Source organism: Onychostruthus taczanowskii, unplaced genomic scaffold (assembly GCF_017590055.1).
Source record: "Onychostruthus taczanowskii isolate IOZ18803 unplaced genomic scaffold, ASM1759005v1 scaffold106, whole genome shotgun sequence".
NCBI classification, from domain to species: domain Eukaryota; kingdom Metazoa; phylum Chordata; class Aves; order Passeriformes; family Passeridae; genus Onychostruthus; species Onychostruthus taczanowskii.
Window position 1 is genome coordinate 937,641 of NW_024497186.1, and position 16,749 is coordinate 954,389.

Genomic DNA, 16,749 nt, shown 5'->3' on the forward strand with positions numbered 1-16,749 from the left:
GGGCGGGCGGCGGGGCTGGGCTGGGGGCCGGGCGGCTCCGCAGCTCCCCCCGCCGGCACAGCCCTCGCCGGTGGGATCGGCTACCGGGACCGGCCACCGGCACGGAGCATCCACCTCTCGCCCCGACGGTCCCGGTCTCCGGCAGCGCAGTCTCCGGTGCGGGGCGGTGCGGGGCCGGCCGCTCTCCCCGCGGGGCTCCGCTGCCGCCAGCCCATCCGTAGGGAGCGCTGCCACCCCCCGGGGCAGGGACGGACCCCATCGCCGCGCCAGGCACGGGACTCTGCCCTCCCACCGCCCCAAGGCCCCATCGCTCCGGCGCTGAGCCCTCTCTGAACCCAGCTGGTGGCAGGAGGAGCCCCCCGAGGTGTCCCGGGGATGGAGACCCCGGACCGGCGTCCCGGGACAGCGGCAGCACCCGAAGTTGGACACCGGACACCCGCCAAGGGGGCTGATGTTCTGGAAGAACATCGGGAGCGGCACCTCCTGCCCTCTGCCTCGGGAACGGGCTCGTCCAGATTCCCCGGGCTGCGGGGTGTCGGGGATCACCGGAGTGAGCGGCCCGGGCAGCCCCGGGCAGCCGCACGGGGCCGGAGCCCGCGGCTCCGAGCGAGCCCCGCCGGGTCACGGCGCCGCGGCGGTGGCACCACCTGGTGCCACGGGACAGAACCGCAGCCGAGCCCGGCCCGCGGCCACCGCCGAGCCAGCGCCGTGCCCCGGCCGGGCACCGACAGCCGCGGGCGCTGTGCTGAGCCCCAGGGCAGGAGACACCCCAAAATCACCCCAAAATCACCCCGCGGAGCACAGCGAACTCGTTCTGCGGCTTCGCGGCCCGGGCTCGGCACGGCTGCCTCCAAGAGCAGCTCATTTCTCCGAACCTTTGCTGGGCAGAGCACTGCCACCCCTCAGCTGCCCCCAGCCCACGGAGACACCGATCCAGCTGAACCCGAACGCGATGCCAGGGACAAGAAGTGAGGCGGCAGCTCAGGGCTTCCCTGGGAAGCAGGGGCTGAGCAGGGAGCTCAGAGCACACACTCCCTCCCTCTGAACACGATGGGGCACCACACCAGGGCCTGTTTGTGCCATCCCTGCCCAAGGTTGGATGTGGCAGCCCCTGGGCCACGGCAGGGCTGTGCCACAGCTCACCAGGACAACTGCACGATGCCAGCTCCATCCCCTGCCCAGCTCCTCTGGGGCTGTTGTCCCCGTTCCTGCCCGGCCAAACAAAAGGCACGAGTGGTGCTTTGTGCTGTGACCCAGAGCGGGCTCAGCCAGGACCCAAAATTCTCATAAAGGGAATTAAACCACGCGTTGATTTTTCACCAGGATGGTGCAAGGCTGGGGCTGTGAAAGCCTTGCATAACCCATTTACACAGCACAGCAAGGCAGAGGCACTGGCAGGAGGGACCCAGCCACCACAGCACCAAGCTGTCAGCACTGCCACCAGACCTGCCACCACCTCTGGGCAGCCACCCCAGCCGTGCTCCCCTTGTCCCATCCCAGGCAGGGACGAGCACCTGGCTACAGAGCAAGGCCATGGCTCAGTCATGTGCCCAGAACAAAGCACCTTAGGCCAGCTGGGAGCACAGGGTAGCTTCTCTTCAGCCCATGGGCTCTGATGCCTCACTCCAGGGGCAGGAATGCTGGCAGAAATCCCCTGAGCTCAGGGCTGCCAGCAGAGAAGGGACTCCCCACCAGATCCTGTCCTGGCCCCAGGGCCCTGCTCTGTGCAGAAAGGTCTCACAGCTTTGCTCTCTCCAACCATCAAGGGCAGGAAAAAACCAAACCAACCTAGAGAACCTGCTTAGAGAAGTGAGAGACACACAGACAGCAGGGCCTGGGAGGGCTCCTCGAGGCTGGGGCTGATCCTTGACCCCACAGCCACAAGACCTGAGGAACTGTGGAGCAGGGCAAGGGGAGACTGGCCCACAGAGGCAAGTGTGGCCCAGGCTCCTCCGGGCTCTGCAGAGCAGGGAACACCCCTCCCTCCCCTCCTGAAGGATTTTACACCCATCGAGCTGCATCTCCTCAGCAATCAGAGGGCAGCCAGAGCTGGCACCAAACCCAGACACAACATTGTGTTCTGCAGCCAGAAGAGACCAGAGTCCAGAGGTGGAAAAAAGAGAGAGGAATCATCTTTATTTGTGAAGTGTTAACAGATGGAACAGTTCAATGCTAACCAGCAGTAAAGGTGTTAGACTCCCCTGAGCACCTGTCTGCTCACAGGCCCCCAAGTCACGCACACACTGCGATGGCTCAAGCACAAGCACAAGCTGTTAAACCTTAAAACCACCCCCAGCCCCGGCTCACCCTGCCCCTCCCCACTGCAGAGACACGAACAACCCATGGAATAAGTTACAGCAATCATTTATCCAGCACCCAGCTCCTGGCTGCAGAGTAACCAAGAGCAGCTCGGCAGGAGCTGACTGGGAGTCTGCCCGACAGGAACGCGCCAGGAACGAGCCCTGGCCAGGGAAAGGGGCAGCCTTGCTCCTGGTGACGCTCTGGGAAAGACAAAACCTCTTCCTGAACCCTCTGGTCAGAGCAGGTCATCTCCCAACAGCCACCAAAGCAGCTCCTCCCTCACCCCCACAAGCAGGTGGGACACAGCTGCATTCCCACCCCCCTCCCCACTCTGTACCAACATGAAATAACCTAGGACAGAGACAGTCAGAGACCTAGACTACCAGGAACAAAGGATTTACATTTACAGGTAGAAAAACCCTCCCACGACTCTTTAAAAAAAAAAAAAAAAAAAGTATATTTTATATTCTACAACTTAAGTTTCCTTAGAAAGTGAAGTAACTGAATCGCAAGGACACACTAGAATATTCCATGGTGCTATTTTACCAAAAAATTAAAAGAAAATAAAATTGTCCAGACGAGTTCTTCATCTACACATCACCTGGCAGGAGAGAGAAAGATAAAATCAGTTAGATAAACCCAGGCCAGCTGCAGTGGGCTGGTAGAGCTGGGCCAGAAGGGTCTCTGGCTTCTCCCAGAGACCCTGAGCAGAGCAGATGCTGCAGCTCTTGCTCCAGGCACTCACCTGGCCCTGCTCTCAGTTGGCGTTTCTCTGGCGGACGTTCTTGTCCTTGTGGTTTGTGGCATTGCTCTTCCTGGGGAGGGAGAAGGGACATGAGGAAAGGGAGAGCAGAAGGTTCCCCCACCAGCACCCCTCAGCCATTAATGAAATTCAGGTCCAAGCAGAGGGTGCAGATCAGATCCCAGAGCAGGGTCAGACCCCAGCGCCACCCCAGGGTTGTGTGGTTTACACATGGGGACATCAAATGAACCATGAGGGGACATCTACCCCCACTGAGTATTATCCCACACCAGCCAGCTTTTATCTTTGCATAAAGCTTTCATCTTTGGAGCAGATTCCCTGGCTGGATGAGATCTACCAGTACAAATCTGGCAAGGTACTCACAGTGGTGCAGAGCCTCCATCATCATCTTCACATTCAGGACAGCACAGAAAGAGAAAGCAAAAAACAAACAGTCAGGGAAGAGGACACACAAAGTGACCTCTGCCTCCCCTTAAAGCAGTGGGAATGGCATTCCAGGCAGCCATTCCTCCACCACTGAAAACTGGGGAGGGCAGAGCTCCTCTGGTGAGATCAGCTGCCCTGATCCACCCCCTGTGCTCACCCCCACGGCACCAGGACTTGGGATGGCTCCCAGATCCCAGCACACTCACAGCAGGTAAAGGGGAAGCCAAACAGGATGTTTCAGGAACGAGGCTCTAAGCAGCAGCAGCAGGAAGCCCTTCTCCCTCCCCACACGTTGTGACATCAAAACAAACACTGCACACCACGTTCTGAGCAGCACAGCTAAGGAAACACCTCTGCCAACACGTGCCAAGCCCTGCAGCCTTTCACCAGCTCCCTGAGATCTGCCACCTCCCTACAGGAGGCTCCCAGGTGTCTCCTTTGCTCCCCATCACCGTTTCTCCAGCCCTGGCTGCCCTTCAGTCCCAGGCTCTGGGCACTGGGGCTGCCCTGGGCACCAGGATCTGGTGAGAGGAGGCAGACATGTGGCTGGAACTACCTTCTACTTACCACGAGAGGTGGCACCCAGCAGCAGAGAAAGGAAGAGTGGACAGGTAACACCAGCAAGGATAGCACCCCAAAGACAGGCCAGACTGTCCCCAGCCCAGCCCAGGTGACAGGAGGGTCCAGTTCACACAAAGTACTGGGGAGAACTGGCTCAGACAGGTCACCTGTCACCCTTCAGAAGGAACAAAGCTACAGAGACTTTGGGGCAGAAAAAAACACTTTATACACGGCAGTGAAAGCCATGTGTGTTCACCAAAGGGGTGTGATGCTGTGTCCTCATCCATGAGCATTTAGGAACTTGAGCTCCTCTTGCCAAGGAGCATCAGGACATGTCAGCACACTCACCTGCCTGTCAAAGCATCTGCTACAGCTCTGACAGGTCAGCACCCCACAGCCCTGGGCTGATGCCATCACAAACCAGATCACACAGTGGTTTTGCTGGGAGATGCGGCTACAAAATCCTTAAGACAGCGTTTGCCTTCTCAGCCAGGGGTGTCAGAGGGCAAAACACCTGCTTGTAAAACTGCCTCGAGTGGAATTCCAAGCCCTGCAATCAGGGGAGGGATCTGACCTTTCGGCCCTGTGCTGCACCTCTGCAGAGCCTGCTCCTCGCAGGGGGCCAGGGGCGCTGCAGGACCCCGGGCAGGAAGGATGCAGAGCATTCACACCGCATTGTTAACAGCATCAGATAAAGGAGGCCGGGAGCTGACACAATGCAGATCCCCAGCGATAAGGAAAGGGAGGAGCTGGTGCTTCCAGAACAGATTACAGATAGTACCGGGGTCTTTTGAGACGCAGGATGTGTGGATCTGATGACCCAAAACATCCTGAACTGAACACAAGTTAAGCTAAGCCCGGTCTTACAGAGCCACTGACACAGTCCTCCCAGCTCTGCAGCACCACAAAAGCTCGAGCACTTATTTACAAACCACCTTGTCCAGAGTGGGAGCTGCCAAAGCAAATCCAGCCCTGCGGACACTCGGGGGAAGCAGAGGAACTGGTGAGACAAAGGGTCGGGCTGACCTGCTCAGAGCTCCAGATCTCACTGCAGGACTGCCACAAACAGCACAGCTTCACGGCTGAAGTACAGACTGGCTCCTGAAGCTCCTGAACCACCCCAGCTATACTCTAGGAACTCCGAACCCCCCACAAGCCCACCCCAAACCGCTCTCCCCACCCAAACCCCGGCTCCTCTCACCATCAGGAACCTCATCCGGCTTCCTCCTCTTCTCGTAGATGAAGATGATGGTGACAAGCACCAGCACCTCTGCCACGATGCCCAGGAAGGGCCAGAGCGCTGCCAGGCGGCTGCGGACGCGCAGGCTGACGGTGGCGTTGCCGGTGCCCAGGGGGTTGGCGGCGTTGCAGAAATAATCGCCCGTGTCCTGCTCGATGTCCAGCTTCAGGATGCGCAGCTCCGTCTTGTTGCCGCCGGACTTGATGATGTATCGCCCAGAGGCGTTGTCCAGGCGCTGCGGGGAGAGGGAATGGGGAAAATGGGTGTTAGGGGGTCGGTCCTTGGCAAATGTTAAATGGGTACTGCGTGTGTTGTGTTAGAAAGTTATGCTGTGTTGTGAAAAATGTGTATTTATAACATAGGCTCTTCACAAATATTCAATAAATACTCTAGGTGTTATGTTAGAAAGTTATGCTCTATTGTAAAAAATGGGTGTTTATACCATAGGCTCTTCACAAATATTCAATAAATACTCTGGGTGTTATGCTAGAAAGTTACACTCTATTGTGAAAAATGTGTATTTCTACCATTGGCTCTTCACAAATATTCAAATGAATATTCTACGTGTTGTGCTACAAAGTTATGTTGTATTGTGAAAAATGTGTGTTTATACCATTGGCTCTTCACAAATATTCAATAAATACTCTATGTGTTATGTTAGAAAGTTATGCTCTGTGAAAAAAATGTATTATATGATGGCTCTTCACAAATATTAAAATTAATATTATATGTGTTATGTTAGAAAGTTATGCTCTGTGAAAAATGTGTATTTATACCATTGGCCCTTTGCAAATATTAAAATGAATATTCTATGTGTTACGTTAGGAAGTTATACTGTATTGTGAAACATTTGTGTTTATACCATTGGTTCTTCACAAATAAAATTAATACCATACGTGTTATGTCAGAAAGTTACACTCTATTGTGAAAAATGTGTGTTTATACCATTGGCTCTTCACAAATATTCAAATGAATATTCTACATGTTGTGCTAAAAAGTTTTGTTGTGTTGAGAAAAATGTGTATTTACACCATTGGCTCTTCACAAATATTCAATAAATACTCTATGTGTTATGTTAGAAAATTATGCTCTGTGAAAAATGTGTATTTATACCATTGGTCCTTTGCAAATATTAAAATGAATACTGTACTTCACAAATATTCAAATGAATACGTGTTATGTTAGAAAGTTATACTGTGTGAAAAATGGGTATTATATGATTGGCTCTTCACAAATATTAAAAAGAATATTCTATGTGTTATGTTAGGAAGTTATCCTGTATTGTGAAAAATGTGTATTTATACCATTGGCTCTTCACAAATAAAAATACCATATGTGTAACGTTAGAAAGTTATGCTGAATTGTGAAAAATGTGTATTTATACCATTGGCTCTTCACAAATAAAAATACCATATGTGTAACGTTAGAAAGTTATGCTGAATTGTGAAAAATGTGTATTTATACCATTGGCTCTTCACAAATAAAAATACCATATGTGTAACGTTAGAAAGTTATGCTGAATTGTGAAAAATGTGTATTTATACCATTGGCTCTTCACAAATAAAAATACCATATGTGTAACGTTAGAAAGTTATGCTGAATTGTGAAAAATGTGTATTTATACCATTGGCCCTTTGCAAATATTCAAATGAATACTATAAGTGTTCTGTTAGAAAGTTATGTTATATTATAAAAAATGTGTATTTATATGATTGGCTCTTCACAAATATTAACATGGATATTATATGTGTTATGTTAGAAAGTTATGCTCTGTTGTGAAAAATGGGTATTATTTGATTGGTTCTTCACAAATATTAAAATGAATACTCTATGTGGTAGAAAGTTATGCTGTACTATGACTGGCTCTTCACAAATATTAAAATGAATACTCTATGTGGTAGAAAGTTATCTGTACTGTGAAAAATGCATATTTTATGATTGGCTTTCTGCAAATATTAAAATTAATATTATATGTGTTATCTTAGAAAGTTATGCTGTATTAATCTCTTTTAAATAGTGTGGTAAATATAGTTTTTAGGCTGTAGCATAAACTATGTGATGTAAGATACTTTTTGTAACTAGCTTAATGTGAAAAATGCGTATTTTATGATTGGCTCTGCACAAATACTAAAATGAACATTATATGTGTTACGTTAGAAAGTTATGCTGTGTGAAAAATGCCTATTATATGATTGGCTCTTCTCAAATATTAAAATGAATATTCTATGTGTTATGTTAGAAAGCTTTGCTGTATTAATTTTCTTAAGTAGTGTGGTAAATATAGTTTTAGGTTATAACAATGTTAAAATAGAAACTCTGCTATATAAGACACTTTTCTAAGGAGAGGCACTTGCACTGAGATAGCAGCCACAGGACACCTAAAGCTTTCAGCACTTTTTTAAGGAGAGGAATGAGGCACTTGCACTGAGATAGCAGCCACAGGACACCTAAAGCTTTCAGAGAAAAAGAATATATTGCTCCATTATCAGAAGAAATGAACTTCTTCCTGCCTCGCTCAGCTCAGGATTCAGAGGAAGATGTTGACCAGACAGAATCCTGTGCTGGAATGGAATTCATGCACCATGCCTGAGGTGTATGAATATGCAACAGGCTGTTGTTTTTAAGGGTTAATCCTCTGTCCTTTTTCGGGCTTATTTTGCCCAGAAAGAGGTACCTGGACTGTCTGTAACTCTTTGTTTTTATTGTCATGTATTGTCCTAATCCTAATTGTCCAAATTTTTTATTAATCTAAATATATTACTATTTTTATAACCATTTTATTACTATTCAACTTGAAAAATTTTAAAACCAAGTGATTGGCATTTTTCACAAGGAAGAAGAGGGATCTCAGGGTTTCTCTTTGAGCTGGGTTTTATGGGCTTTTAGAGAACCTATCACACTTGAGACAGCCCAGCTACCTTGAATGGCATAAAACTAGCAGGATGGCTTTTGAGGTAGTGCTGGAAACAGAAAAAGGTTTAATAAAAGGCAAAATAACAAAACTCTTACAGAGAAAAACTAAGCCTAGGGGCAAGAGGATCTTGCTCCTGGTAAAACACCCCACAAAAGCAATTATTTCCTTTGTTCTCTTCCTTTTCTAGTGAATTACCCAGGTGGGACCTCTTGGCCTCTGTCCAATGGACAGCCCCAGGTCTGAGGTGAAGTCCCAAAGGTCCTGTGAGGTGTCTTTGTACCAAATTGGGAGAGAAACTTCTGGGCTTTTTGCCTTTTCAAGCAGACAAAAAATAATTTAGTCACTCCGTCAACACGGGGCACATTCCTACATCAGGGCAGCGCTGACCACCACAGAAACCCCCCTCGTGGGGAGCACTGAGCTTTGGAGCAATTCTGGTGCCACAAGGACTGGAAGGAGGAGCAAACCACAGCACTTACCCCGTGCCCACTTTTGTGCCAGGTCCAAGTGGTGACAGCAGGGAAAGAGGGATTCTTGCAGGTCAGCACACCCGTGTCCCCCTCATTGCCATGCTCTGACTTCTTGTAGGCTGTCACCTGGGGGGGAACTAGGCAAGAGGGGGGAAAAAAAAAATAAAATTTGGACATGTCATTACAGAAGTCACACAGATTTGTGCTTCCTGCAGCCCACCCCACCAGAATCAGCTACCCCAAAACCTCAGTCAGGTTGTTCCTCTCACTAGTTTGGCATTCTTAAAGAGGGAAGTGCAGCAAGCCGCTTCAAGGAAAGGCTCAAACGGATTTGCTCAGCAGGTGTTACCCCTCTATCCATTATTCCTGTGGGAACAAGCCCACAGAAGGCTGGTTTAATGCCAGATCCCAGGGCTGACCCTGCAGACACTGGAATGGCCTGATAACAGCACTGCCTCTCAGAGAGAACCCTGCAGCCAGATGAGGGCTGGGGGCAGCTGAAAAGACACCTCAGCAAAGTGTTCAGGAGGTCACAGCCTCCCCACGCCCCTCCTCAGGCCCCAGGAGCAAAGAGATGGAATTACCAGAAATATTCACTTCTCCTCTTATCTGCGGGTTCGCTTCGAAGACGCACTCGTAGATGCCAGAGTGCTCCTCAATCTTCCCCTCGATTCTGCCAAAAACAGGACTCAGGTGAGCATCCAGCAAACTCACCCAGTCTCCAGACTCACGGAATCACACACCCAAGCACCAGCAGCCTCCTCCATAGCAAATTTCCCCCGTTCCAGCAGAATATTTAGGCTGCACTGTGTACCCAGGGCAACCCAAGCCTCCACTCTCCTCACACACTGAGGGTGGCAGGAGAGGCTTTCACGTGCACCACATCTGATCACTGCTGCAGCTCAGTGAAACACAGGGCAAAGCAGTGGCAAAGATCACCCAGGCCGTGCTGCTTTGGATTGACCCCCTCACAAGAGAAAAACCCTGACATTCTCCTGGCTGTAAAGCTGCTGCAATGAGATTTAGTGGATTACGCAGCCCTGCAACAAACATCCCATTCTGCTGCTCAGTAATACCCACTCGAGGGAAGGGGCCCACACTTTGTCCCATGGCTGCGCCGGGACAAGGGGCTGTTTGTTAGCTCTGCCCTGCACGGCGCTTCCCACTTCCAAAAACCACTCAGCTGAGGAATTGAGGTCACGCGAGGGAGGCTGGGTTATAAATACTTTAATCCCTGTTCAGCTCCCTGTTGCTATGGGGAGACAGGCACGTCGGCACTGCCATACAAAGGGACATGATGCCTCCACAGCTGCTGGGTCACTGCCAGCCAGGCCTGACTGTAATCAGAAAGGAAAGCTCACTGCACTGCCACAATAAGGCTGGTGCTGCTGTACCCAGCACGGATCAAAGCTCCCCAGCTCCTTCTGGGACTCTGGAAGGGACACAAAGCCCCAAGGAGACACAACATGCACTGGAGCTCTTGCTCCGTGCACAGGGAGCAGGCAGCTGGTGGCCTTCAGAGCTCTGAACAGCCAGAGTCCAGCTGAACACCTGCTTCAAATCAGGAAATCTCTTTCTAAGAGGATATTTGTGGCACAAAACTGCCCCTTCCTCCTCCTTTTCGCTGCCCTCCTCCCCATAAAGGAGAGTGCTGGGCCTTACCAAAACTCTGTTAAACTCCACGGTCCCTAAGCCCCAACCCCCATCAGCAGGGCTGCAAGAACTCAGCCCAGGCTCCAGCTGCCAGCAAACAGCAGCTGCCTTCTGGGACAAAAACCTGCCCGTGCCCAGGCTCTGGCCTTGCCCTGACACTCACGTGTAGCTGGTTAAAGCACCCGAGTTGCTGTCCTCCTCCAGGACCTTCTCCTTGTGAATCCACTTGTGGCCCGTGATGGTGAGGTGTGGTGCAGATATGTTACAGCTCAGGATCACCTTGCCAGAACTCTCAGAGACACCAGTAGTAATTTCTGGACCTGCATTCATAAAGAATTAGATTTGAGTTAACCCAGGGTTAACGGCAGAGCTGACGAGGTGCCCAAGAACCTGCAACGCAAACCCCACAGCTCCTTGTCTCTATTCCCAGCTGCCACTTACCTTCACACAGTTCCCTACCACACCTGGCCAGCACCAGAGAGTCCCCAAGGCCAGGTGAGCAGGCCTGGGATGGCCACGCTGGCCCTGCAGCCGCTCCCCCACGAGCAGGCTCGCTGCTGTGTCCTGCATCGCTCCAGTCTCCGCTGCCCCTCCCACGGGTGCAGCCCCAGTGCTCAATAAGCAATGGAAAAGGTCACTCTGAAGGGCAGAGCACGGCTCTCTGCTGCTGTGAGCCACCACAGCGCTCGTGTGTCAACACCTCCCAGCACCTGAGCAGCTTCAGACACCTCCAGGCAGCACAGGGGGAGCAGACAGGATCATGTGGCAGCCCAAAGGGCTCGGTCAGAATGACTCCAGGGAGAACACAGAGCCGTGGCTCCGACAGGTCCTGGGCCTCCATGAGCCAGGCAGCAGTAAATTATGCAAGCTAAGATGACTCAGGCATTTCTACTTGTAGGAGGCTGTCCAAGAAGGCAGCTGCCATCAGCAGCACCACTGCACAGCCCCGGTGCCACTACAGCCCTACCCTTCCACCCCATCTCCATCCCAGCTCCTGACAGGCGTTTTGCATTTCCTCCTATCCAAACTCCGCTGGAAGAAGGGTTCTGCTGGAGTTCTGCACTCCATAGCACATTTCTGCTGAAAAGGCAGCTCTCCTAACTCCAGCACTCACGGGGAGACCTTAGCAGGACTTTAATCCCCCTCCCAGGTTTCTATCTGGAAGCAGCCCGGGCGCTGCGGCGTTCACCCGCCCGCTCTGCGAGGGGGAACCCGGCCACGTCCAGGGCACAAGCAACAACACCAACACTCAAGTGTCACACAGACACGGCCACTTCAAAAACGGTTGCACCTCAGACCTCAAAGCAAGATTTGTTTTCTCAACAGTCTGGGTTTCACCAGCACGGAAGCGAGCTCAAAGCAGGGCTGCTGGAAGGAGCGGGAGCTGTACGAGCCGCAGGGAAGGGCTGCTGGTCAGTGGTGGTTAGGGCAGAGGCGACCACAGAATGAAGGCTCAATTCTGCAGCCAGCACCGGGGCTCGGAGGCGCTCGGGAACAGATTCCAGGTTCCTTGGCTCCGGAAAAGGCGCGGGATCGCCGGAGGGCGAATTGATTGGGAAGCCACAACCCTTTTTGAGCAGGGCCATTCCGGGTCAAGTCACAGGTGGTGGTGGGGAGATCGACAGAGGGTGGGAGTCTCTCACTTCTACAGCTGGGGTGGGAGGGTGGGGGGAGCTTTCGGGAGGGCACGGGTGCAGGGGTGAGCACGGCAGGAGACTCAAGACACCGGTGTCCGAGCAAGTGCCAAGGCCTCGGCGTGGCCACTCACGTTCGATGACAAAAACGTTCGCCTGGGAACGGATCCACTTGACTTTGGGGCTCTTCGACAAGTGGTTGCGGTCGGGGTCGTTGCTAGCCCGGCACTCATACATGCCCGAGTCGTCGCCCGTGAGGTTGGCGATGGAGATGGTGCTGGTAGAGTGCAGGTTGTAGGTGGCGTTGATTTTGACACGGTCCTGCCGTGCGCCATCCCAGAGCTGAGCATAGGTCTCATTGGGGTCGTTGCCCTCAAACCACCACTGGATCTCGGGGATGGGATTGCCAATCGCCTCGCAGTACAACTCCACGCTGTCCTGAGCCAGTCTCTTTTGAGACAGCGGTGACTTTATAAAACCAGCTATGAGTTGAAGAGGTATTAGTGCAAAGTGTTAGTGCAAAGCAAGAATTCACCTTCCACAAGCAAAAACAACCCTCGGTGACTGAGGAGAGGCTGCACGCTGTCTCCACATCAGCGTGCTCTTCCCTCCCTCCCCTCCACACTCTGCCTGGCTCAGGCAGGGCTGCTCACTTGCATTTCGCATTTCCACTGCAAAACCAGCGCTCAGTGCGTGCCACTATCCAAACTGGATGCCCCTGGCATCTCCCACCTGCTGTGAGGCACAGCCCAAAGCCCCTGTGCGGCCTCTAAGCAGGATAAAAACACTACATTTGCGTTTCAGGGGCTTATGCAGCCCCCACATCCCCCAGCCTGTGCTCTGGCAAGGTGTGCCCAGGTCACATCACCACGTGGAAGGCAGCAGGACCCTGACCGAGCCCCCTCAGAGACAGTTTGAGTGAGAAAACTACAACGGGAAAAAGGCTTCAGTGAGCCCCTGTGGCCCCAGGAGGAACGTGTCCATTCCCCCTCGCTGCACAGCCCCGGGCTGCCTGGCTGTAATTCGGAGCTGGCCGGGGCCCAGGCCCCCCCTCGCTGGCCGTGGCACAGCCACACGTACCAGCCACCAGCCCCTGGCCTGCCCACACCCTCCTCCCACCCCTCAGCCCCCCAAGGTGCCCAGCAGGAACTCCTGAGCACAACACCAAGGTACGAATTTTTTGGGGGGAGGAGGAAAGTCTTGTAGACCGCAAGACCTCACGAGCCAGGTGAGGAAATTTGTAAATTTGTTGTCGTACAAACAGTGAAATCTAACTTTTCATCTCAGCTTGCAGAGCTGAACTGGCGCCCAACAGACCAGAGGCACAGGCAGCAGCTGCAGGCTGGAATTGGGGTATTTTTCACTCTGCCCTTGCAGCCAGAAGGTTCAGTGCTGGAATCAGCCAGTCCAAAGGTCGGTCCCTGCAGTGGAGCTGCCAAACACCCTCGGGCTCCAGGGTAGGCATGGGGCAGCAGCCACAGCCCCAGGAGCCTTCCCAGGACAGGCAGGAAGGGAGGCTCAGCAGCTCCACTTCGGGAAAAACCATCAGGCACAAGTGGAGGTCACTACGTGACTCACCCCCAGCCAGATTTCAGAAGGAGCTGAGCTTGAGACACATCCTTCCTGTACTAACAGGCAGCTCGCACCCCAAGAACCTTCCAGGAATTAATCTGCTCAGTTAAAAGCACTTTGTGATTATACACAACCCTCCACGGATGCACCGTGACGTACAGGCACAGAGGAAGAGGGCTTAGGAGAAGTTTTTGGGGGGTTTTGAAAGCCTGAAGATGTTTTAACAAGAAATCCTAAGGCTGCTTTTTGTGAGAACAAAAAGGAACGAAAGAATTTGAGGAACAAATCAGTGTCACAAACCCAAGTTTGCTCAAACTCAAGAAAGACAAGTTAGCCTGTAAGCTAAGCTTGACTCCTAAAAAAATTAATTCCACGTTTTTCAAAGGAAAAACTAACTTTTCCTACTAAAGCTATGAAAGTCTTGAAGAATAAACATGGCTGAACAAGAAAGAACCCCCCATTGTGGGGTGACCAAAGCACTCTTAGGAGAAGGCAGACAGGAATTTTAACTGACCAGGAGGTTCAGGGGTACCCAGAGATGTTATGGGATGGGGCTATCAGCTGTCTTCCACCCTCAGAACCACTGCCCTGCATGCCAGAAGGGGTTTTTCCACACCACAGGCCTGTGATCAAACATTCCCAGCCCTGCCAAGCCCTGGAAGTGCCCACAGCACTTGCCCGAGCCCGTCTGCCGCAAGTGCAGCCCGAATTAAAGCGGGAGCTGCTAAAGATCAAGGGTGTTACAGCTACAAGGTGATTACTGTACGCTGACAAAATAAGCTGTGCAAGGTTATTTGCTCCGGGTTAGAGGGTACCTGGTGCAGTTCAAACAGGTTAAAAGGCTCCAGCAAGCAGCAGCAGCAGCGAGTACCACTTGCATTCCCATGGGATTAATGCCCTCCCTGTCCCGAGCAGGAAATCCCAACCCTGGGCTGGGGAAAGTGCCTGTTGAGCCCAAGGCACAGGAGCATGGCCAGCACCAGCCCATCAATCCCCTGGGATCGATCAGGGCTGCTGCCACATTTCCCAGAGGGTGACAGGCTGCAAGTGGGGCTGAGCTCCCAAAGCCCAGACGCTCCCCACAGATCTGAGCTGGATGTTTCCCCGGGCACAGCGTGGTATCTGAGCCAGCAGGACAGGCAGAGAGACCAGATAACATTCTCCAGAGTCACCTTCAAACTAAAAACAACCTCTCCCCCCGCAGAGGGAGGAGTCCCCGGGGTGTTAACAGCAGTGGGATGTGCTCAGGGTGGCAGAGCCTGGCCAGAGCCACACTGGGTCCAGCTTCCTGCCTGGCCTGACCTTTGTTTCTCGGTTTGGGATGGGGATAGTTGAGGATCTAACCCTTTTGGCCATTTAAAACAGCTATAAAATCTGCCCTTAAGCTTTGCACAGCCAGGTCAAAGTCAGGGTCCCTCCCCCTGAGGGCACAGAGTCCAGGCACACACTGACCCATGCTCCGTGGGGCGAGATGCTATCCAGTCTGCTCCTTAGAGCCAAACCTAAACACTGCTGAGAGGCCAAACTTTTCAGGCATCACTCTGCCCCACACCAAGCCCAGGCATGGCCAGGCAGGACACGGGCATTACACAACTGATGGGCCAGCCTGTCCCTCCAGGGCTTCCCACAGCCGGGACAGGAGCTGTCTCCTCCTCATCCCACTGGTGCCAGCCCCGAGGCTGGAGGGAGCTGCCAGGAAAGCCTCAGAGGCACAGAGGGAGCGGGATGTGGCCAAGCCGGGCAGCTCCAGGTGAAAATCTGAGCTTTAGAAGGAGGCTCTGCCCTGCGGAATGAAAACGCGGTTCTGGAGAAGAAACTATTGGAACGCACTTTTCCCGGGATCCTCCCGCTCTTTCGCCTTCGTTGCCAGGGTTTGGTTCTGCCGTGCTGAATTAAGTGCAAATAGGCTTCAAATTGTTTAAGTATTCAAACGGGGAGCAGCCAGGACCGGCTGCCAGCCACAACCCGAGCCTCTTCCCAAGGGCTGCTCCAGAGCCCCGCGGGTTTGCCACGAGCTCCTCCAGAACCTGCCAAGGTGGAGCCCAGCCCAGGGCAGAGCCCTGCGGGAAGAGCTCTCGGTGCCCACCGGGGGCTGCGGAGCCGCCGCCCCGCACCGGAGCCGCTCCGCCCCGCGGATTATCCCGAACATCTTTAGGCTTTAAAGACTCCTCGCTGCTCCTCAGCCGCGGTAAACCGGAGAAGCGGCTGCGGGGGAATAAACTCCTCGGTTTTCCTAAGGAGAAAACAACCCGGCGCGGCTGAAAGCACCGGCGGACCCGGTCGCTCCTCCGGTTAAAGCGACCACCGGGCACGCGGCGCGCCGGGGCATCCTCCGCCCGAGCTGCGGGACTGCCCGAGGGCTGAGCCGAGCCCGGCCCGGCCCGGCCATTCCCCGATAACCCCAGGGCGCCTCCGCTGCCCCGGCCCCGCCCGCCGCGGACGTGCCCCGCCGCAGGCGCCCGCGCCGCCGCTCCTCCCCCCACGCCCGCCGCTCCCGGAGCCGGCCCGGAGCCCACCCGCGGGGCTGGGATCGCCAAGGCCCCTCGGAGCCCCCGGCAGGACGCTCCTCCGTCCAATCACCCCCGGAGCCCCCCAGTGGACCCCCGCCACCCCGGGCCGCCCGCATGGAGCGCCCCCACCCCAGCCCAGCCCAGCCCAGCCCGGAGCCACCCCGGCTCGCCCCGGTCCGGTCCGTACTTGTCCCCGCGGCGCCGGCGGCCATCGAGCACAAGACGAGCAGCGCCAGGAGCGCGCGCGTTCCCGCCGCGCCCGCCGCCATCTCCGCACGCGCCCCCGCCGCGCCGCACGCGCGCTATAACCGCGACCGGGGGCACCGGGGGAGAGGCGGGGCCATGGCGGGAACCGCCTTCTGGCCCCTCCGGTCAGCCAATCGCACGGCGCTGCGCCGCTCAGATCCCGCCCTTTCGTCCCGGTGCGGCCAATCAGAGAGAAGATCACGCCGAGCGCCTTCTCCTCTCTCCCGGCCCCGCGGGCAGAGCCGGTTCGGGCCGGTCCCGCCCGGCCACGCCCACCGGCCGGGGCAGCCAATGGGGACGCGCCTTGGGGGCGGGGCTGAGGGTCCCGGGGGTGCCCCCGGTGCGGCCGCTGCCCCGGGCGGCTCTGAGACCGCGGAGGGATTGGGGGGGGGTGAGGGAGGCGAGCAGGTCTGCACGTGTCCGTCCCTGCCGAGCCGGGGCACGCACGCACCGGGGGGA

At 54.2% G+C, this 16,749-nt stretch overlaps 1 protein-coding gene and 1 long non-coding RNA gene across 2 annotated transcripts; both read right to left on the reverse strand.

Moving 5' to 3' along the window:
- Positions 1-2,110: 2,110 nt before the first annotated feature.
- On the reverse strand, positions 2,111-16,384 carry BSG (basigin (Ok blood group)). Its single transcript, XM_041415055.1, has 8 exons — positions 16,232-16,384; positions 10,492-10,648; positions 9,260-9,348; positions 8,685-8,812; positions 5,253-5,526; positions 3,428-3,452; positions 3,047-3,116; positions 2,111-2,902 (listed from the first exon to the last, which is right to left on the reverse strand). The coding sequence occupies exons 1-7, from the start codon at positions 16,311-16,313 to the stop codon at positions 3,059-3,061; spliced, it is 813 nt and encodes a 270-aa protein (XP_041270989.1). The 5' UTR covers positions 16,314-16,384; the 3' UTR covers positions 2,111-2,902; positions 3,047-3,058.
- On the reverse strand, positions 7,629-8,678 carry LOC121341521. Its single transcript, XR_005953441.1, has 2 exons — positions 7,739-8,678; positions 7,629-7,669 (listed from the first exon to the last, which is right to left on the reverse strand). It is a non-coding gene; the product is annotated as an uncharacterized LOC121341521 (long non-coding RNA).
- Positions 16,385-16,749: the final 365 nt, after the last annotated feature.

Bases quoted from the DNA above. Each gene is read 5' to 3' on its own strand.
- BSG (XM_041415055.1), bottom strand. From the start codon at position 16,313: ATGGCGGCGGGCGCGGCGGGAACGCGCGCGCTCCTGGCGCTGCTCGTC. The intron at 3,453-5,252 runs GTGAGAGGAGCC...CTGAATGTGAAG, and splicing joins GCCGGATGAGGTTCCTGATG to ATGATGATGGAGGCTCTGCA. The intron at 3,117-3,427 runs GTGAGTACCTTG...CTCCCTCCCCAG, and splicing joins GATGGAGGCTCTGCACCACT to GAAGAGCAATGCCACAAACC.